This window comes from Triticum aestivum, chromosome 2B, assembly GCF_018294505.1.
Source record: "Triticum aestivum cultivar Chinese Spring chromosome 2B, IWGSC CS RefSeq v2.1, whole genome shotgun sequence".
NCBI lineage: Eukaryota > Viridiplantae > Streptophyta > Magnoliopsida > Poales > Poaceae > Triticum > Triticum aestivum.
This window is the reverse complement of record NC_057798.1, coordinates 2,828,723-2,850,587: the sequence shown is the minus strand read 5'-3', so window position 1 is coordinate 2,850,587 and position 21,865 is coordinate 2,828,723. Positions and strand designations below refer to the sequence as shown.

At 50.1% G+C, this 21,865-nt stretch overlaps 1 protein-coding gene and 1 pseudogene across 1 annotated transcript; both read right to left on the bottom strand.

Annotated features, from left to right (window-relative positions):
• Positions 1 to 5,720: 5,720 nt before the first annotated feature.
• On the bottom strand, positions 5,721 to 7,631 carry LOC123039820 (noroxomaritidine synthase 2-like; annotated as a pseudogene).
• An 11,767-nt stretch (positions 7,632 to 19,398) lies between these two features.
• On the bottom strand, positions 19,399 to 21,135 carry LOC123039819 (acyl transferase 15-like). The gene has a single exon (XM_044462823.1). It carries the CDS (start codon positions 21,038 to 21,040, stop codon positions 19,661 to 19,663), a length of 1,380 nt encoding a protein of 459 aa, XP_044318758.1. The 5' UTR covers positions 21,041 to 21,135; the 3' UTR covers positions 19,399 to 19,660.
• Positions 21,136 to 21,865: the final 730 nt, after the last annotated feature.

Below are 21,865 nucleotides of genomic sequence, written 5' to 3'. Positions count from 1 at the left end.
GTGGTAACGCAAAGGTACCAAAGCAGATTCCTGCTACCGAGGAGCAGAAGTGGCTCATCGAGCCCACGGGGAAAGAGTAAGTGCCACTTTATAATAATTTCATTATTTTGCTTGTCACATGCTTATATTTCTCTTTATTTTGCTTGTCACATGCTAATATTTCATTGTTTTGCAGCAACTGGATATATCCTAAAGGGGCCCGTATTCCCAACGGCCTCATCACCGTCTTGCTGAAGGTATACTAGCCGGGGCTGTACTGTCCGGATCCAGTCAGGCACCCAGACCGCCTGGTTTTGGCCACGTGCTGGGACCACTGGGTAGCGGCCCCCCACGCGGACTATGAGACCCATGCTAAGGCCGTGATCACTAACTTTTGGGTGAGTTCTCTTCAGAAGCACAAGTCCATTCTGGTTTCATGAATGATTTAACTCATGGCTTCTTCCATTCTGATTTCATGAATGATTGTAGAAATACTATCGAGTTCTTCCGGAGCACAAGGCCATTGCCGACCAGATCGTGCTTTGCCAAGCCAAGAGTAAGGCCCGCCAGATGCAGTACGAGGTGCGTTGGGTGGCCATCTCGACATACTATCACGACGCTCTTGGTGTGAAGATGACCAAGGAAGAAGCGCGGAGGATAGACATTACCTTGCAGAGGCACCAGTACTTGGCGGTAAGTATAAAAGATTTTTATTTCCGATGTTTGTGGTACATTTCATCATTTCGTGTTGACATGTCAGTATGCTTTCATTATGTAGGTGTGTCCAAATTGGTGTTATGGAAAAGACGAGTCCTGGGCAGCATTGGTGGATCTGTGGTGTGATAACGATGGAGCTTGGACGGCTACGAGCATTAGAAACAAGGCTAACAGAGGCAGGGAGGGAATACATGCTCAGGGAAACCGAAACCACTTTCTTCACAAGACACTTGAGGTATATCTATGTACATTAAACATTTTCTTCTTCTTTTTACCATCACTTTCTTATGTATGACTAACCTATGTTTGGTTGTTTGGTGGTGCAGGAGGAGAAACTGAAGCGGCCGCTCTCACACATGGAGGCGTGGGAGATCGCCCATACACGAAAGAAGCCCAAGCCTGGCGAGGCCAAGTACTACGGCAAGACCGCGGAGTATAAGAAGGCCTACTCTGAGGGGTATCTGAGTTTACATCCTGACACACCTGACCCCATTGCGGCGGATCTGGACGAGAGGGTGGTGGTGAGCATGGGGAAGAAGCACGGTCGGTCGCCGTTTCTGGATGCTGTGATCACTCCTTCTATCTCCTACACACAGCTCCGAGCTACCAACCCGAGCCTGTGCCAGCGCACGAGCACGTCCATGACCAGTGCGCAGTCACAGTCCCTCATTGCTGAGCGGAACTCTGTAAGTATTTTCCCTCTTATCTTCATTGCTCACTTTATTTTCCGCATTGAGATGTTTTGTGAGTTCCATCATGTCATACCGTAGGCCTACTTGGAGTACACACGTCAGGAGACCATGACGTGGCACGAGAGCCTTCATGCATACCATCAGCAGAGGGATCGCACGTTGCAACACTTCCTTGAGGAAATGGCGGCCGGCAGGGTTCCTCAATTGCAACCAGCACCATCTCCTCCACCACAACCAGTGCTTCTTACTTTTGAGGAGTTTCTGACACAGAACCCTGGACCCTCGCCGGTTAGTACATCTCAAACTATTCACCCACAGCATACTGTTTATTTAACACAATCATATATCCCCTTAACATGTCTTTTTAACATCCAGGGAACTGGTGGATCTACCGTTGGTGGTGGTGCTGGTCTTGGCATCACTCCCGAGTCACGGAGCCCGGTCACTCCTATCCACGGAGGTGGCGGCGGTCTTGGCGGTAGCGCTGCCGCTAGAAGTGATGACCTAGGCTTCAGCGGACTTGGCGGTGATGACCTTGGCGGTGGTGGTGGATGTCCTAGCGCTTAAGCCTTTGGGTGACAGTGGTGGTGATCATAAACTTGTGGTGGTGGTCTTTTAGATGACTTGTGGTGGTGGTCTTTTAGATGACTTGTGGTGGTGGTCTTTTGGTGGTGGTGGTCTTTTGGTGGTCTTTTAGATGACTTGTGATCTTTTAGATGACTTGTGTGCTTCTTTAGATGCTTATGTTTGCGATGATGGTTATGTTTGTCATGATACTTATATTGTTGTGATGGTGTTTGTTGTGAGGATGATACTTATATATGTTCTGTATGTCTATTTCATCATATATATATGCTGTGAATTTGAATTGAAAGCAAACAGAAAAAAGGGAAAAAAATTAGACGCAAACTATGCCTACGGCTTAGCCGTAGGCATAGGGTTACCATGTGCTACCAGAGGACGACACGTGGAGGCTATGCCTACAGTTAGGCCGTCGGCATATATCTAAACTATGCCTACAGTTTGGCTGTCGGCATAGCCTGGAACATATGCCTATAGAATAGCCGTAGGCATAGCTTAAGATATATGCCGACAGCCATGTTGTAGGCATAGCCGTGCCCACCGAGCTAGTAGACACCGCCACGTGGCAGGGATATGCCTACGGCCTAGCCGTAGGCATAGGTTCAAATCTATGCCGACGGCTACACCGTAGGCATAGCTCTGCCACGTGGCGTCTCCTCTATGGGCAGCACTTGACGGCGGCCACCGTTAGTGTGGAATGTTGCCGACGGCCCTGGCCGTCGGCATAGATGTACGGACACCGTCGGCAAATCATCTATGCCGACGGCTTTTCTATGCCGACGGCATCCCGAGATACGCCGACATATATTATGCCGACGGCCCTATGCCTACGGGGGCCGTCGGTATAGGCCTATCCCGACGGGAATCAGGGCTATGCCTACGGCCTGAGCCGTAGGCGTAGGGGTTTATTTTGGTAGTGATTGTACACAAAATCTGGTGTGTTTGAAGCCTAGCAAACCAAAGTGACAACAATGAAAATAAACAAAGAATGAATTTCAGTGATTTCAGCCGAGGGGCCAAAACATTCACTTGAATTCAACTATTTATTTAAAATATTTAAATTCATGCATATTAATGAAAATGCTAAAAAATAATATTTACAAAAGAAAATGAATTGCATAATATTTTGACACGACCGATAAATATTTCAGTGTGGACTAAGATTAGTTAATACCAACATTTCATTTCAGTCAAAACCATGATCTCGGCTCGAGTGGTTTGTATCGCGTAGGCTTGAACAAGAGGCCACGCGAGTAGCAGAGTGATGTCGTCCTCTCTGACCTTTCAACTGGAGCTCCACGTGATGAATAGGACATGAGTGATGCCCCTCCCTCTCTCTAACATTGGTGCTTAGTGGGACCACCTGTTGTGACAAATTGACAAAGACACAAATATTTGCTAGCTATATATGCGGTGGCCTTAAGTATACCACGCGGACATACAAGAAGTAGCTAGCAATATATGTGTGCTTGGGACCGACAGTGACATATACGTTTAAGTGATGGGACTCCTGTTTTGTTGGGCAGTAGTATACCTGGCCATCTGTCGGGCCGGGCCAACCAAAGACCGACGCAAAAAAATCAGGCCCAAGCCCGGACCAGCCCGGCCGCGGGCCTAAAAATTGGGCCCGAGCCCGGTTCATCACGCTAAAAGCCTGTTGGGCCTCGGGCCACGGGCCGGGCCTCTTCCTTAAACGCAAAAACAATAGGCCCGGCCTGGTCATCAGGCTTGAAATCTAGGCCCAGGCCCTGTCTGCGGGCAAGGCCGGGTCAGGCAGGGTCAGTCCTTTTCGGGCCGTGTCGGGTTGGGCCGTCCGGGCCAGGCTGCCCATGGCCAGGACTAGGCAGTAGCTACTAGCTAGAGACTCTTGAAAGGGAGTACATACAACTAATTAATCAGGGAGGCGTATTGATGCAACGGATTCCTTCATTGTATGTAGGCGTGTTAGCATTTTTCTTGCGTTATCATTTTTCTTTTTCTTTTGCGAAGGTTGTATAGTGCACTAGAACTTTGAAAGCATGGCGTATAGGATTCCGAGATCAACATCGATCGTCGTCAGAGCGACGTCACTCGAAATTTAAGAGGATCGCCAATGTTGATCACCAACCCACACAATATTACGGTCTCCAACTGTCGATCGAGTACACGCTCGCAAGATGCACTTCATCATTTAACAATATATATGTGACGCCTTTGTCCACATCTGCGTCGCCAAATGCGGGAGTTGTAGGCACGCTCGCTTCCCCCCGACCGACATGCACCATGCGCCAGTGTCGTCTGGAACAAGACGAGATATTCGCCTGCTATAATCTAGTAGCCGGTCGCGGCCACTGCCGGACACATCCGCGGAAGGTTAGCTAACCCCTGCACCTCAAGCTCTAGAAGGACAGGCTTACTCGGGCAGGGACTAATCGACCCTATATCGAAAAAATACACGTACATGAAGCGGGCAGCCATGGATCGTTGATACTAATTAGCATGCTTAAGTCGTACTGACAACACCGCAGGTGGTTAAACATTAAATCACATTCGATCGGTTGTGCTATTGGAGAAGCATGGATAGTTGAAATACAGGTTAAATGTCTACATCTTGCGACCAATCGGGGAGGGTACGTCCTTGATTGGGACTCTTCGAAATTGTGTGGCAGGCGATCGTTTTCTTCTTCTCATGAGCTCCACAGAGTAGCTGTATTCATATTCTTTTTGTAACAACACAATGAGAACTTCATTTATTGTGGGTTGATAACTACAAGATGAGAAAAAAGTTTATCGGAACAGTATTCATAAAGAATCCAGTTGGGAAGCCCTCGATGGTACGTAACCAGCATTAAAAATATATGTAACCGGCAGAGTGCAATGCATAGCATAATCAATGTATAGGTCTTACGTCCTTGACAAATAGACCGCTACTCCAACTGCATCCACTATTTGTAGTCCATCCCAAGACCGCTATCCAGTATACATCTTAAAGTATCAAGTTTGTGATAAACAGATAACGCTTTAAGTAAGATGACATAATATTGACAAAGTAAGTCCAATCCATATGACCAATTACACCAATTTACAGCGACACAACAAAGATGCACACAGTCAAAAAAAAAAGAGTGAATTCCACTTTTTACCCCATATTTATACATTTGTGACACTAATTACCCCTTCGAGTGAAAATTCGTCTAGAATACCCCTTTTGAAATCTTTGAACCCTTGTTTTTTGATGCGTGTCCATCATGTAAGGTGTGAGGTGACGCCCTGTATCCAAAAACATGTGGACGGCCACAAGGAGTGGAACAGATAGACAAGAGAAGCTTGGACAAGATCGCCAATGATGCCCTCCGATCCTTACAGTTTTTTTTACAAATCAATGACGCAACATGCCGATCCTATCGACCATAAACAAACAAAATGTAAAACTGGGGTAAAACCGTGTTAAAAGTCTTCAAAATCTGACATTTCGATAAAAGTTTCGCCAAATAGGATAATATGTGTCACAAATGTACAACTACAAGGTAAAAAATGGAATTCACTCAAAAAAAATTAGAAGAAAAATGAAGAAAAGCTAATGGACAAGCAACAACACCATCCATGCTTTTTAGATAAAGGGAATATATTAATATCGCGAAGATACCAATTACACCCAGCCTCTATCCCAACAAGATGTACAAAGACATTAAGGATGCACACAACCAAAAAAAAATAAAAAAGAGAGAAAAAGAAAACAGGTGATTGAAACTCGTAATGACAACACTCTAACCACCACCGAGACAACACCCAGGCCACAAAAAAGATTTTCCAAAAGCAACGCCTCCCTCCCGGAAGAAAACAATTTGTCCTCTTTGACACCATCCATGCTTGTATGCACGGAGGGGGTATTTATTTACTAGGTAGCATGCACGCACGCGACCTTCCTCCTCTTGACCGTGACAGCGAGCCCGTTCTTCATGTGAAGCATAACGGACAACTTGGGCTCCACGACGTGCCCCGGCACGGCCTCAACGGCGAAGTTCCACAGCACGGCTGCTGCGACAGCCTTCATCTGCGTGAAGGCCACGTCCTTGCCGAGGCAGGTCCTGGGACCGGCGTTGAAGGCGAAGAACTTGTAGGACGGCTCGTGCCTCAGCTTCCCGTCGTCGGTGAGCCACCTCTCGGGCCTGAACTCCATGCAGTCCTTGCCCCACACACCCTCCATCCGCCCCATGGAGTAGGAGGGGACGAGTATCTTCTCACTGGCCTTGAACTTGTGACCGCTCGGGAGCACGTCGCCGGCAATTGCCACCTTGTTCGGGAACGGCAGGGGCGGGTAAAGCCTGAGGCACTCGCACAACGCCGCGTGCAGGTACACCAAGCTGCTCAGCTCACTGACGTCGAACGACACCAACGTGTCTTGCTGCGGTTTCTTGGTGGCAGCGGTGGGCGCCAGCTCGTCTAGGATCTTGTGCTCGACGCGCGGGTTCTTGCATACGAGGTGGAAGCAGCGTTTTGATTTTCGTTTTGTGATTTTTCTCGCCCTAGGCCGAGATGGCCGAATTTCGGTCGTTTTTAAAAATTTCGGCCGAAATTTGACCAAATTTTGACTGAAATTTGATTAAAATTTGACCAAAATTTCTCAAATTTGACCAATTTCGGCGGAAAATAGATTTCGCCCTAGGCCGAGATGGCCGAAATTCGGCCGAAATCCATTTTTTACGGCCGAATTTCAAAACCCTGGGTGGAAGAACCACGAGAGCGTGGCGCCGGTGGTGTCCCGACCGGCGAACAAGAGGTTTACTGCGGTGTCACGCAAGAAGTCGTCGGTCACGTCGTCGTCATCATTGCTGCAGATGAAGGAAGAGAGCATGTCGTCGTCGGAGGATGATTGGTTATAGACGTTGTGATGGGACCTGCGTTTGGCGATGGTGTCGGCGGCGAAGAGGTCGATGGTCCTACGAGCCACGACCATCTTCTTCTCGGGGCCGAGCTCATAGCGGTACATGAGCCTCCAGCACGCGGGCGGGAAGACGTACCGGAGGAAGATGGTCTCGAGCACGTCGTCCATGGCGCGCGCGACGGGCACAACGGGGAGGTCGATCCGCAGGCAGCCCGGGTCGACCCCGAAGACGAGGTTGCAGGTGATGTCGAAGGTCATGCGCAGGATGACGTCGTGCAGGTCACAGCGTGCGCCTGTGGCGTCGGCGACGTGCGCGAGGAAAGGGAGGAGGCTCTTGTCCACCTTGTCGCGGGCGCAGCGCGCGGAGAAGGAGCGGAAACGGGGGGAGGCCATGAGGAGCTGGGACTTGGCCCGCTGGGAGCGCCAGGACTCGCCGTCGGCGTTGAAGATGCCGTGGCCCAAGACGTCGAAGATCTCGGCATACTCCTCGCCCTTGGGGTAGTTGTGGAAGTTAGAGGTGAAGATGTGGCGCACATTGGAAGGGTCGCAGGTGAAGAAAAAGCGGACGCCGGCGAGACCCATGTGACCTGCGAAGTTGTAGCGCCTGCCGGCCAGGACGATGGTGGCCCAGTCGTGGTAGCGGGAGAGGTTGACGAGGAAGCCGAAAAGATGGCCCAGTAATGGCCATTCGGTCGGCTCGGCCTTGCATGCTTTCTTGGACTGGAGATGACGGTAGTACAAGAAGAAGCAGCAGCAGCAGCAAAGGAGGGAGACGAGAGTCCTTGAAACCAATCCATGGTGTAGACAATTTTGCATCCAGTCGATCATCTGGTATTTATATCACATGCTTGAGCTTGACTACACCGGACCGGAGGTGGTTCAAACATAGTCATCAACAAATCGCCTTCGAATTTGTTGAGATGTAGTCGTACGTGCAGATGCAGCTGCTTGGTAGCTAGAGCGTTGGCGACATGCTATTAGGGCGTCTCAAAAAGCGACCCTCCAACCACCCCGCATATGCTATTAGGGTGGATCGTGGTGCCGCCACCCTTGCTCATCGGGACCATCTGCATCCACGGTAGAGGACTCCTCTGTCAAGGAGGAGATAGCCATCTACTCTGACTACAAGGAGGACCAGCTGCAGTAGCGGGTCCATTTCCTCTCGGAGGTGGCTCTGATGGACGAAGAATTCATCAGTCAAATGGAGAGTATGACGGAGCGTTTTGTCCATCATATGGGTCCAGCGCCACCATTGCCAGCACACGTAAAGGAGGAGCCACCGTCCTAGTCGCGGGTCTGCATTAAGCGGGAGCCGGCATCATCACTCCGGCAGGTGAAGGACGAGTCCGCATCCCTGTCATGCAACCAGGGCCTTCACATTGGCGACCACTTGAAGCAGGAGCCGGCGTCCCCGAGTGCCTCCCCCGCGTGAAGGACAAGCCGGTGTCGCCTCCACCGCACAGCCGCTACGAGCGGATAGACGGGCCCTCCTCGCCACCACGACTTCACCGCCGCCAATAAACGGCGATCTGCTGCCCGGGATCGCCAAGGCGCATGGCCTCATCCTCCATTATCTTGGAGGCGGCGATTACGGCGGTGCCTCCGGTTCCCTGGACGTGATATCTAAGGCCGAGCGCGTCGCGCGGTAGAAGGAGAGGTACGATCGACGCAATGACGGTCGTCGCTCTGCGTTCGTCAAGATGGGTGTGGCACCGGAATGGGTCCGCAATGAACCGGACCTCGCCACAGCGCGGGCATTCGACCGCTCCGTCACTACCGCGAAGATGGACGCCGGGCGCTTCCTTGATGGCGAGCTCGCCAAGATCGGCGAGGATTGGTCGCTTGGCGACTGCTCCGCTAACGCCGGCGGGGCAAGGCCGCCGCCAGGGCGCGGCCATCGGGTGGTGGCCAGGGCGACACTCCACACCGCACAACAGGAGGCAGAGGGGCTCCTCTGCGAGCGTCAGGCAGCTGTCGGACAGGCCTGTCGTGGCACTCCGGCATCCTTGCACCGCTGGAGGAACGACAACAACGACGACGGCAGCACGGACACCGATGGCGGTGTGGCCGGGGAAGGGGCCATGCTTACGAGGTGATCGTTTGATATAGTGTTTAGTAAATTTTTAATAGTTTTCAGTAAAATGGTCAAAATATTGTCCGTTTATGTAAATCTTGAATGAAATCTGTCCGGTTCGGATGAATTTCATCCGGTTGATTCATAAACTGTTTAAAATATATGTGGATAGTGTTGGATGGAGGTCTCCCACATTCGTGTTCATGGACGGGTTATCTGTCTATGGACGGATGCGGGAGGAAATTTATGGATTGCCGTTGGAGATGCCCTTCCCAGCTAGCCACACACTACTGCTTTATGCATGCCTTGCTATAGGATCCTTGCAAGAATGAAAAGTCACTTACGTACCTACACGTGCACAATCAAGGCTTGTGTGGCTTGCAATCTCTTTCTTTTCCTTTGGATGAGGTCGACAGAGAGGAAAACAAACTTTATTTCGACATACTGGAGGTTGCAACCGAAATGGGGCATGGCCCGAATAATGTTTCGGACCTCAGAATATTTTAGGAAATTCATGAAGCCAATTTTTATCAGAGAAGAGAGCCCAGGGGCCAGCACATTTTATCAGAATCGGCCACTTTGCCTAGTGGATGCCCGCCTCGTTAGGATGTAGAAGGTCATTGTAGCCGCCCAACACCTACTGGTGGGATCATGGCCACCCATGCCTTGCCACCACTAATAGAAAATAGGTCTTTCGTCCGGAGCATTAGAGCATCTCCAGCCGTTCGGCCTTCCAGGACGGCGAAGAAAGGCCGCCTGGGGCGAACTGGCGCAAGTTTGGTGCTTGGGGGCGGCTCGGTCCCCAGTCGTCGCCCATCAGGTCGCCCTGTGTTCGACGAAATTATGTAGAAAACATGTGCAAACTCGGCGATCTGGTACTAACTCGGCGAAATTTCATTAAATTTTATACAAAAAAGTAAAAACATGCAAACTACGGCAAACTACGTCAAACTACGCCGCTAGCCACTACTTCGCGTCCACTGCCCGCCATCTACATGCCGAGAAGCATGTAGAAGCGGGTGTGGTCGCCGCAGCCGCCGTCGTCACCGTCGTCGTCACGCTCCCCGCCGGAGCCACCCCCGTCCCTGCTGGAACCCTGCCCAGGGTCGCCGACGCGCGACCGAGCACTGGACGGCCCGGCCTCTTCCTCCTCGTCGTTGTAGAGGACGATGACGCCGCCCTCCTCGCGGCCGCGTCGCCGGGTCTGGAGCTCCGCGTACGCCTGGCACTGGCGGCGCACCTGCTCGCGGATGTAGTCCTCCTTCGCCCATTTTAGGGCGGCCTCGTTGTCGGGAGCCACCATGTCGACATGCTCCGGCTTCATGGGGAGTATGCCCGGCTCGGGCTTTTGCCGGACTAGGCGAAGGGAGCGCGGGAAGGGGTGGGCACCCTTGTTGATGATGAGGGCACCACTGCGGGTGCGGCGCCGCTGCGGCGTCTCCTCCGGCTCTGGCTTGACGGGATGGAGAGCCGGCGAGCCAGAGGACAGTGAGCCGGAGCCCGACGACGAGGACATCGGCTCCATTCGCCGCGGCATCCAGGAACTTCCACGGCGCCCCGAGAGATGGATGGCCGCGTCGGGTACTCGAGGCGCGGCACGTTGCTGGTCTCGATGTGGTCGAGGATGGCCTCGAGGGTGCGGCCATGGGGAATGACGCCGTTGACGGACGCGATCTGCTCCTCGTGGCGGCGCTCAAAGTACATCGTCCACAGCATTTCGCTGTTGGGCGCGTACCTCGGCTGGTTACGTTGCTCCTCCGTCAGAGAGGAGTGGATGCGGGAGATCTCCGCCCGCTGTGCCGCCCCTTCAGGCACCGGCGGCACCGGGACGCCGCCGGCGCTCAGCCTCCACGCCCCCAGCACGCGCATGTTAGGGGGTGCCGGGTACTCGGCCATGTAGAGGAGGTGCGCCTCCGGCTCTTGGAGGTCTCGGCGGCCGAAGCCGTTAGCCGCTGCGCCATCGCCTGGAAAGCTCTTGGCCATCTCTGCTATGCTCGTCGGCTGGAAGGGGGGAGAGGGCTTTTGCAAGGGGGAGGTTGTGGCGTTCACTGGCGGGGAGTGGGTGCTTTTTATAGCCCAAGCGGGGCGCGGGAAGGCCGCATGCCGGGCGACGCGTGGCGGGAGCAGGCGGGACGCGTGTCGGCGGCGCTTCCACCGCGCTGCCCGTGAGGCATCAATGGAGGCTGGCCGGGGCGGCAGCACGTCAGCCTTGGCTAGCCTTGGCATTGATTCCCACAGGAATCGAGGCAATGAGGGAGACGAAGCGGCGTCTCGCTGACTAGGTGGGCCCGCCCCCTGTTTGCGTCAAAACCGCTTGCCCCGGCGTCCCCGGGCGCCCCCAGCGCGCCGGGTTGGGGACGATGTCATGATCTTCCTCAAACCGGATGCGGAGGATCTCACTACTTGTGCAGCCTTGCTGCATCTCTTTGGTGAAGCGTCTGGTCTCAGAGTTAACCTGCAGAAGAGTGCTGCTATGCCAATACGGTGCATTTCGGTGATCATGGAGAGGGTGGTGCAGGTGCTTGGCTGCCCGCAAGGTTCGTATCCATGCAGATACTTGGGGCTCCCTCTCACCCTGCGAAAGCAAACGGCAACTCAGCTGGTGGGTATGGTGGATCAGCTGGCTCGATGCCTACCTAGGTGGATGGCCGTCAACATGCCGAAGAGTGGAAGAAGGACACTTGTTTAGTCTGTGCTCTGTGCAATCCCTATACTATGATGATGGCACTAGACATACCACAGAAGGTCATAAATACCATGAACAAGATTTGCCGTGGGTTCTTGTTGTGTGCCAAGGAGCAGGCATCCGGTGGCCAATGTAGAGTGGCTTGGGAGAAAGTGTGCTCGCCGAGGTGGGCAGGGGGGCTTGGCATTCCCAACCTGAAGTGGCTGAATACGGCCATGCAGGCACGGTGGGCCTGGCTGAAACGAGTGGATTCATCAAGGCCGTGGGCAGAGTTTGATATCTCAGTCCCTCGAAAATCTATGCAAATCTTTCAGGCTGCCACCCACGCGACGGTGGGCAATGGAGAGAGCACGCTATTCTGGGAAGACAGATGGGTGGATGGATTCAGTGTGGAGGAAATGGCGCCAGCACTCTACAGTACTGTGCGACAAAGGATAAGAAGCAGCCGTACAGTTAGCCAAGGCTTGATGAACGGAGCTTGGGCTTTGGATATAGGACCTGAAGTGACGATTCAGATGCTTCAGGAGTACCTTAATTTGTGGGATCGAATGGAGAGAGTTTAGTTGCACCAAGACGAGGTGGATTCAGTGAGGTGGGCGTGGGAGCCAAGCGGCTCCTTCTCCACGAGATCGGCGTACCAAGCTAAATTTTGGGCTTGGGAGAAAGATCCAACGGCGCAGTTCACATGGAAGTCCAGGGCCCCCTTGAGGTGCAGATTCTTTACTTGGCTCGCAATGCAGAATAGATGTTGGACATCGGATAGACTAGCGAGCCGTGGGTTAGAGCACGAGGAAGCATGCCCATTTTGTGACCAGGTTGATGAGAGTATGAACCACCTAATGCTCCGGTGTGTCTTCGCCAGAGAGGTATGGGCGCGGGTGTGCACGGCTTGGGGAAAGCCACAATGGACACCGACAGCAGCATCAAGTCTTGCAGAGTGGTGCATGATCACAGCAGATAGCGCGGCTGAAAAGAAGGACACACGTGCGTTGATTGTCCTGGTGCTTTGGAAGCTATGGAAGCATCAGAATGGCATAGTGTTTGAGGGGGATGCCCCGTCGATCGTGTTTGTAATGCGTAGGATAGCTGCGGAGTGCGCTCTGTGGAAGGCTGCAGGGTTGCTTAAAGTGGATATAGATCGCTTCCCAACGGCCTTAGAGGTGGGTCATGTCGTGAGGAATTAGTTTGTAAGTGTTGGATTGGGTGGAGTTGGGGTTATGTAATTATGTAATCACCAACGTGGAGGGGCTCTTTCCCCCCTTCTTCTTGAATATATAGTACGCACACTCGTGCGTATTCGAGAAAAAAACACACACACATTACATAGTAAGTTCATCATGTGCAAAGTTCCGCACATGATATTATAGGGACATGTCGTGTGTGATAACTCTTTACAGTGCACATGATTATGTGTGGAGAATTGTGTGCTGGTGGGAAACACCGCACATACTTCTTTGACGTGCATAGTGTGTATATTTTGGCACATGGTTTTCCAGCATCGCACACATTTTCTGATGTTCATCGTGCATACATTTTGGCACATGGCTTGCTACGACCAACTATGTGTGATATGCGAAGTGTCACGCAACAGTTTAAAGAATAACCGTGTGTATGTGTGTCATCCTATTGTCCTCTCTCGCATGTCACCGCGGTCTTGCATGCCCAACTCTGCCATAGTGGGAGTAACTTAGGTAGTAACTTAACACATCCCAAGACAATTTTGCTTATGTGGAAAGTATTTAATGAGAAAAGAGGTGCTTGTGGTAACATACTATGTTACTGTAACATAGCGCTTCCCGAAGCAAAATGAGTCTATGAGATAATAAATGATGCAATCTATGATATTACTACTATGTTACTTTGCACTATGAAGATAGTAACTTACACTAGTGTCATATGCATGACACTAGTCTAAGTTACTCCCCATTATGACCAACCTGACCGCCTCCATCTCCACCGCCGGTGATCCACCAGCGAATTATTTTCTTACTTCTAAGCAACACTACCTGAGTTGAACTTGAACAGCAGCAGTTGTATGCTTCCAGCTGGGTTCCACATGCTATCCTTTCCTGCTCTCTCTTCTTACTGTTCTGAATCTGCGTACTAATTGAATCCCGGTAGATCTGTTGAATACCATGTCCTACAGAGTTATAGGATTACTAGGGCAGAGGCTAAAGCCATTTTGTCATCATTTCAGTAATCTCATACTTGTACCATCCCGGTAGTTGTATATGTGCATGTAACTGAGGGAGTACTACCGAATATAACATGTAATGTGTCTGCAGGTTGACGCACCCTTCACACAAACCTCTCCACGCCCTACCCGGCCGCTAAGAGAATGAGTTTGCAGTCCTGCGGCGGTGCACTATATTGTGCGCAATGAACCCTGATGCATGTCACTACTCACTAGCTAGTACTCCCTCTGTTCCTAAATAATTGTCTTTCTAGAGATTTCAACAAATGACTACATACGGAGCAAAATGAGTGAATCTACACTCTAAAACATGTCTACATACATTCGTATGTTGTAATTCATTTAAGATGGCTAGAAAGACAATTATTTGGGAACGGAGGGAGTAGTAGGTTAGTTAGCTAGTGCCCAGCCACAGAACTCCTGTTGAGCGTGAATGTGTGTTGGGAAGAAAAGTCTGCAACAGTGAGTCCTCGATTTGCCAGAGATATTTCGAGGCAACGTCAGGTGGTCATGAGTCCACGATGCCAGACCATATATACTGCATGATCAACTGGAAATGCACACGTGGCACACACAAGTCACATATATATTGTTAAACGACGGAGTGCATCTTGCGAGCGTGTACTCGATCGACAGTTGGAGACCGTAATATTGTGTGGGTTGGTGATCAACATTGGCGATCCTCTTAAATTTCGAGTGACGTTGCTCTGACGACGATCAATGTTGATCTCGGAATCCTATACGCCATGCTTTCAAAGTTCTAGTGCACTATACAACCTTCGCAAAAGAAAAAGAAAAATGCTAACGCAAGGCGAAAAAACGCCTACATACAATGAAGGAATCCGTTGCATCAATGCGTCTCCCTGATTAATTAGTTGTATGTACTCCCTTTCAAGAGTCTCTAGCTAGTAGCTACTGCCTAGTCCTGGCCATGGGCAGCCTGGCCCGGACGGCCCAACCCGACACGGCCCGAAAAGGCCTGACCCTGCCCGACCCGGCCTTGCCCGCAGCCAGGGCCTGGGCCTAGATTTCAAGCCCAACGACCAGCCCGGGCCTGTTGTTTTCACTGTTTAAGGAAGAGGCCCGGCCCGTGGCCAGAGACCCGACAGGCATTTAGCGTGATGAGCCGGGCTCGGGCCCAATTTTTAGGCCGGACGGCCGGGCTGGTCCAGGCTTGGGCCTGATTTTTTTGCGTCGGTCTTTGGTTGGCCCGGCCTGACAGATGGCTAGGTATACTACTGCCCAACAAAACAGGAGTCCCATCACTAAAACATAAATGTCACTGTCGGTCCCAACCACACATATATTGCTAGCTATTCCCTCCGTTTAGAATTACTTGTCTCGGAAATGGATGTATCTAGAACTAAAATACGTCTAGATACATACATTTTCGCCACAAGTAATTCCGAACGGAGGGAGTACTTCTGTGTATGTCTGCGTGGTATACTTAAGGCCACCGCATATATAGCTAGCAAATATTTGTGTCTTCGCCAATTTGTCACAACAGATGGTCCAACTCAGCACCAAGGTTAGAGAGAGGGAGGAGCATCACTCGTGTCCTGTTCATCACGTGGAGCTCCAGTTGAAAAGTCAGAGGACGACATCACTTTGCTACTCCTGTTCAAGCCTACGCGATCCAAACCACTCGAGTCGAGATCATGGTTTTGACTGAAATGAAATGTTGGTATTAACTAATCTTAGTCCACACTGGAATATTTATCTGTCGTGTCAAAATATTATGCAATTCATTTTCTTTTGTAAATATTATTTTTTAGCATTTTCATTAATATGCATGAATTTAAATATTTTAAATAAATAGTTGAATTCAAGTGAATGTTTCGGCCATTCGGCTGAAATCACTGAAATTCATTCTTTGGTTATTTTCATTGTTGTCACTTTGGTTTGCTAGGCTTCAAACACACCAGATTTTGTGTACAATATTACATTATCTATTATATTACTGAAACAAGAGGTAATTGAGCCACTACGTTCTTCCACATAGCCTAAGAAGGTAAACAAGCCACGCAAATCATGTACTCCCTCCGTTCCTAAATATTTGTCTTTTTGAGATTTCAAATGGACCATCATATATGGATGTATAGACATATTTTATAGTGTGTAGATTCACTCATTTTGCTTCGTATGTAGTCACTAGTTGAAATCTCTAGAAAGACAAATATTTTGGAACGGAGGGAGTACTATTAAGCTTCACGTTATTTTCTGGCATAAAGTTTTATGTTGCATAAAACCAACATTAATTACATGTACTCCCTGACAAGAGTCTCTAGCTAGTAGCTACTGCCCAACAAAACAGGAGTTCCAGCACTTATCCTAAATGTACATTGTCCGCAGATATATTGCTAGCTACTCCCTCCGTCTGAAAATACTTATCATCAAAATAGATAAAAATAGATGTATTTAAAACTAAAATACATCTAGATACATCCCCTTTTATCCATTTTGATGACAAGTATTTCCGGACGGAGGAAGTACTTCGGAGTATGTCAGTTTGTCATCATAGATGGTCCCAGGCAACATCACTAGTGTCTTGTTCATCACGTGGAGCTGTAGTTGAAAGGTCAGAAGAGATGGCGATATCACTTTGCTGCTCCTGTGGCCTCCTGTTGAAGCGTACCTCCTCCCTACCACAGGACAAAAATCATGGGTGGGTGGATTGCAGGGATATTTTGTGGCAACGTGAGGCTGTCAAGCGTCCACAATGGTAGGCAGCCTTATGGCCATGTATATGCTCGACACGAGATGAATGTAATCCATCGAGAGTGTAGCGTTTTTTCATGTTAGTTCAAATTGTTCAACAGTAGATGGGGGTACATCAATCCATTCTGATTTTGTGTACTTGAATTTGGAGGCCTCACCCATAGTTTTGGGATGAAAAAGTTAGAGCTTGGTAGGCACCCTATCTAGTCCAATTTCCACTCTCTCTTTTTGTGGATTCAATTCCTTCCCTTTCGCTGGACAATATATGCAAATTAACACGACATGCAGGCCCACTCGACCAAAGGAAAATGAGACTGACATATTCGCTCAATAGTTGTAACTGTAAAAGTCCACCACATGGATAGGCCCCTTGATAGTCGTATCACTAGTCAATGCCACAACTTGAGGCTGGTCATACTGGGTGTAACTTACTCCCTCTGTCCAGGTGCATTAGGCACCTAACGAAATCCAGGAATTCCTATAATATAAGGCACTACAATTAGCTAGCACGGTGTGGAGTAATTAATGTTGTGAGTCCAACCCGTATAAAAAGGCACAAACGGCCAGTCATTGCAAACGGCCACTGCATGCAAGCCTCAACACGTAATTATAAGAGAGGTGTTTGGAGTAACATAATATGTTACTGTAATATAACGCAACCCAAAGCAAAATGAGTCTACAATCTAATAAATGCAACCATATATGATACTACTTCTATGTTATTTTACATTATAAAGGTAGTATCATAGACTAGTATCATATGCATGACACTAGTCTAAGTTACTTCCCACCACGACTAGCCTGATGAAACGGAAACCAGACCCATTGTCCAGCGGCGGCAATGCATCCGCCAGCTACTCGCGGGCACGGCGCGTGTCCGCTCCAGAGCAGGATCTGGCAGACACGTCCAAGCAACCCTTCGTTATGTCCTTATCCTCATGGCGCCGGGCGTGCAATTTGAGGCATCTAGCATGGCTCCTCGGGCCAGGGTGCCATACTATCTAGCATGGAGCCGCAGCCCGGTGCATCGTACAAAAAGGTCAGATTTTGAAAAAAAAATTAGATCTGATTTGTTTTGTGCTCAAGTTTCATCAAAGGATTAACTGCCCATCTTCACTAGACCGGGCGGCATAGAATGACGGGCAGTTCACATCGCCAAAATCTTGCAGTAGTGTTGGTAGCGGCAAATTTTCGTGTTTTGAACATTTTTTGAAAGTTAATCGAGATCTGGCCCTAGTTTGTAAAAATTTCGGTAGGTCAGATATCGATTAACTTTTGAAAAAGGGTTAAAACATGAAAATTAGCTGTTGGTAGCTGAGTAGTGCCCGCCCGTCGCCATCGGATGGAACTCCCAGCCGCACAGTGCTTATCACCCTCCGGGGGATCCATGTGGCCAACAATAAGCCCATGGCTGGCCACAGGATGCACTGCTATGTGTCGATCGTACGTGGGATATAATGTCCTTCTCTCTAGTTGAAGATTCTGACCTGCACATAGATATAGTGATGGACCATAATTCCGATGGTGATTTGAACTTCGAGAGCGATGTCAGTTTTAACTCATGCACTAGCTGAAGCGAGTTTAGTCTTTTCGGATGACGTCACCCCAATGACGTGGCTAAATCGAATCATCCATCACTAATTCTGTGCAATTATGTTATTACTCCCTCTCTCTCAGTTTACAGGACATGCGCGTACCCTTAGATCGTCAATTTGACCAACCTAATACAAGTCATATATTACAAAAAATATACCAATATAAACTTCAGATGTTCTATTTTCAAAAAGTATATTTTTTGTGTTATATATTTTATATTAGGGTGATTAAATTGGCAACCTAGTATACGTATAGGACTTGTAAACTGAGGAGAAGGGAGTAGTAGAAAACATAAAAATGCCTTTTTTTTGGTGCACGATCAAGCCAATACAACAAGGCATATATATATATATATATATATATATATATATATATATATATATATATATATATATATATATATATATATATATATATATAGGGTCGCGCTAACTGCCACACGTGTGGCTGGAAGGGAGACGCACCACACGTTTTTAATGTAAACAAATTGCCACGTCATCGCATGCATGCATGCAGGAATCTTTTTGGATTTTCAATTTTTAAAATATTTTATCTCTTAAACAAAAAATCCGATTGAAAATCCGTTTTCACCATTAAATCCCTCGCGATGAGATCTTCGAAACTAGATCCCATGTTGATATGTTTTGGTGAAATTTTTTTGGATTAAAAGTTGCCATGTCTATTGCATATGAATTGCGATGATGTTTACACTGAAGTTGCTATGATATGTTTCAGCTATTTTCTTCTACATTTAAAAATAAATTTTGACATTTATAAAACGGTGAATTAAGAAACTAGACTTGCCATGAACCATAAACTAAAATTGCCATGATACATGCATGTAAAATTGCCATGATTCATACAAAAAATAAATTTGATGGTCAAAGTACTGGAGTTGCCATCATCAAAATACTAAAATTGCCATGATCTACAAACTAAAATTGCCACATGGCAACTTTAGTTTAAGCCCTATGGCAACTGCAGTGTAAACATCGTGGCAACTTCTGGCAAAAAAAATTCATCGAAACATATCAACATGGGGTCTAGTTTTGAAGATCTCGTCGAGACGGATTTAATGGTGAAAACGGATTTTTTGTTTCCTTTTTTATTTAGGAGATACAACATTTTTAAGCCAAAAACCAAAAAAAATTCTACTGATATCATCTATTCATACGTAGCAAAATGAGTGGTGATGGAGGCGTGTGGACGATGTGCAAAACAATCTTTGATGGTTTTCTCACGGAGTTCTACAATCATATTTTTTGAACTACAAAACAACATTTTACACGTCAACACTTCAAATACTTCCCTGAAAATTCATATCGTAAAATTCTAAATATACATCGGTGCATGATTCACAAATGAGGTCCTATTATTTATAAAATATTCTTTCATAGAATAGACTAGGGCACCCTCCACATGAGGTAGATTTTCACCTTATTCATCTTGATCGAACCAAGTGAGCGCAACAAAGGAAATCATTATTCACCTGGATCGGACTAACTCAAACGGCAACATATGCACCTGACAATCTGCTACGTACGTACGTACCAATAATTCAGTTCATCAGTTGCATACTGAGGGCTGAGGCGAGCTGGTCCAGCTCCGCGAGCAACGCCGCGGCGTGCTCCTCCGTGACGCACTGCGTCAGCAGCCGCTCGCCGTCGGCCGCCGTGGCCCTGCAGGAGAGGAACGCCATGCAGCCCGGCACCGTCGACTGCTGCCACCGCCCCACCACCCTCGCCGGCGCGCCGCCGCCGAAGTCTGCGCGGTCGAAGCCAATGTTCCGCCAGCTGGTCACCATCAGCGCGTTGTACCCGAAGGCCGCAGCCATCTCCTCCTCTCCCATCTCCGGCACGGCACCGCCGCCGCCCCCCATGTTCCGCAGCAGCTCCGTGACCCGGTCCTTGGCGCGCTTGATCAGATCCACCACATCGTTCATGCCGCCATCCCCGGCGCCGGCCACCTCCCAGGTCGTCGCCAAGGCCAGCTGCGCCACCGCGCAGTTTCCGTAGTACCCTGCCGCCGCGCCAACGTGCTTGCGCACGTTCACGAAGAAGGCCAGCGGCGCCGGCGTGGACATGTCGTAGTCCGGGTCGTCGCCGATGATGGCGCGGGTGCGGCACCGCCAGAGCACGGCCACCGCCGCCTCAAACGTCGTGCAGTACCCGCCGTCATCGGCGTGGGCGGCCTTGTACTCGAACTTGATGCGGTTGATGAGCTTGACCGGGACGGTGATGTCTAGGTAGACGAGGCCCATGCCGCCGCGGTCCAGCATTAGCCACTGCTTTGCGGCGACCACCGGCGGCGAGAGCAGCGGCAGGGACACCGCGCGGCCGTCCCTCAACGGTGCAACGGACGGCACCAAGACATCATCGGCTTCAGCGCGGGCGAGCTCACCGACGGCCTGCAGGAACTGCGCCATGCCGTCGCCATCAGCTAGGGTATGGTTCCACGTGACCCCGACGGTGAACCCGCCGCAGGTGAACTCGGTGACCTGCATGAGCAGCAGCGGGTCGGTTAGCCGGCAGCCCTCCGCCCCCGCCGGGTAGGACAAGGCGAGCCCGTCAAGGAGGCTCGTGGAGACGGGCGCGTCGAGGAGGCCGTGGTCCTGCAGGGCACAACCCGCCGACGCGGCCACGAAGGGCACACCCTCGCCTGTGCACTCGACGTGGAGAACGCTGTCGTCGTCGTCGTCATCGGCCGCTGCAAGGCGGCCCGCGACTGTCTGGTAGTGGACGAGCGTCCGGGAGAGGCCCTTCTTGATGGCCTCCACGGGCTGGTGGAAAGGGCCGTCGAAGATGAGGAGCGTCGCGACCTGGAAGCCCACGTAGCTCCTGTCCCAAGAGGAGAGCTGCACCACTTGGGTCTTCCCCGTCGTCTGCTCCATGGACGGTCGGACCATCAACGGCGGGCACTTGCTCACCGCGAAGCTCATCTTCGATGCTAGCTAGCTAGCTAGTGCGTCGTACGTCCGCGGATCTAAAGTAGACGGAAAACACACACACACACACTCTCTCTCTCTCGTGTGTGTGTGTGTGTCTAGTACGTAGTGGATGCCTCGCCACATATGGTTTATGTATTGGCGCCAAATAAGTCAAAATGTGGCCATCTCTCACAATTAATTGACGGGGCCATCTCTCAAAATGTGGAGAAGCTCTAGACCTCTATCCGCTACCTCCGAGGGAAACCCTAGATCAGTTGATCGGATGACGGCGACGCGTTGGTGTCGTTTCCTCCTTGGGGGCGTCATTCTTGGAGGCGTACACGGGATCGAGGGACCAACGGGTGCCTTTTTGGTGGAGCGGTACTCATCCTTCACATTGATGACGGCGAATCTCGGCGGCGTGGTGCAGTGGAGACTCGGCGCCCGATGCGCGGGGATGGACTCGCGCAGGTGGAGGTAGTTGTCTGGCGTTAAGGTGGCGTCGATGACGGAGTGGCCTGACAAGGTAGAAGCCTCAATATCTGCTCTGAAGACGGACCTGTGAAAGATGGCGGCGACGACACATGTGAGTGTGTCAGACCAGTTTATGCCCCAGACCCGGTATGTGGCTCGGCTGGGGCTTCTGGCTTTTGATGATAGGCTTAGGTGAATAGACCGGGTATGTGGCCCAGGTAGCACCCCTTCATCATATGGATAGGAGTAGTGGCATATGTTGCCAAGATGGCGGATTCAGGCATATTGTTGTAATATTTTGTAAGGTCCTCGAGAATAATCAATAAAGTGGCCGTATGCATCTCCCAGATGCAGAGGCCGGGG

Coding starts and splice junctions, on each gene's coding strand:
- LOC123039819 (XM_044462823.1), bottom strand. CDS start 21,040: ATGAGCTTCGCGGTGAGCAAGTGCCCGCCGTTGATGGTCCGACCGTCC.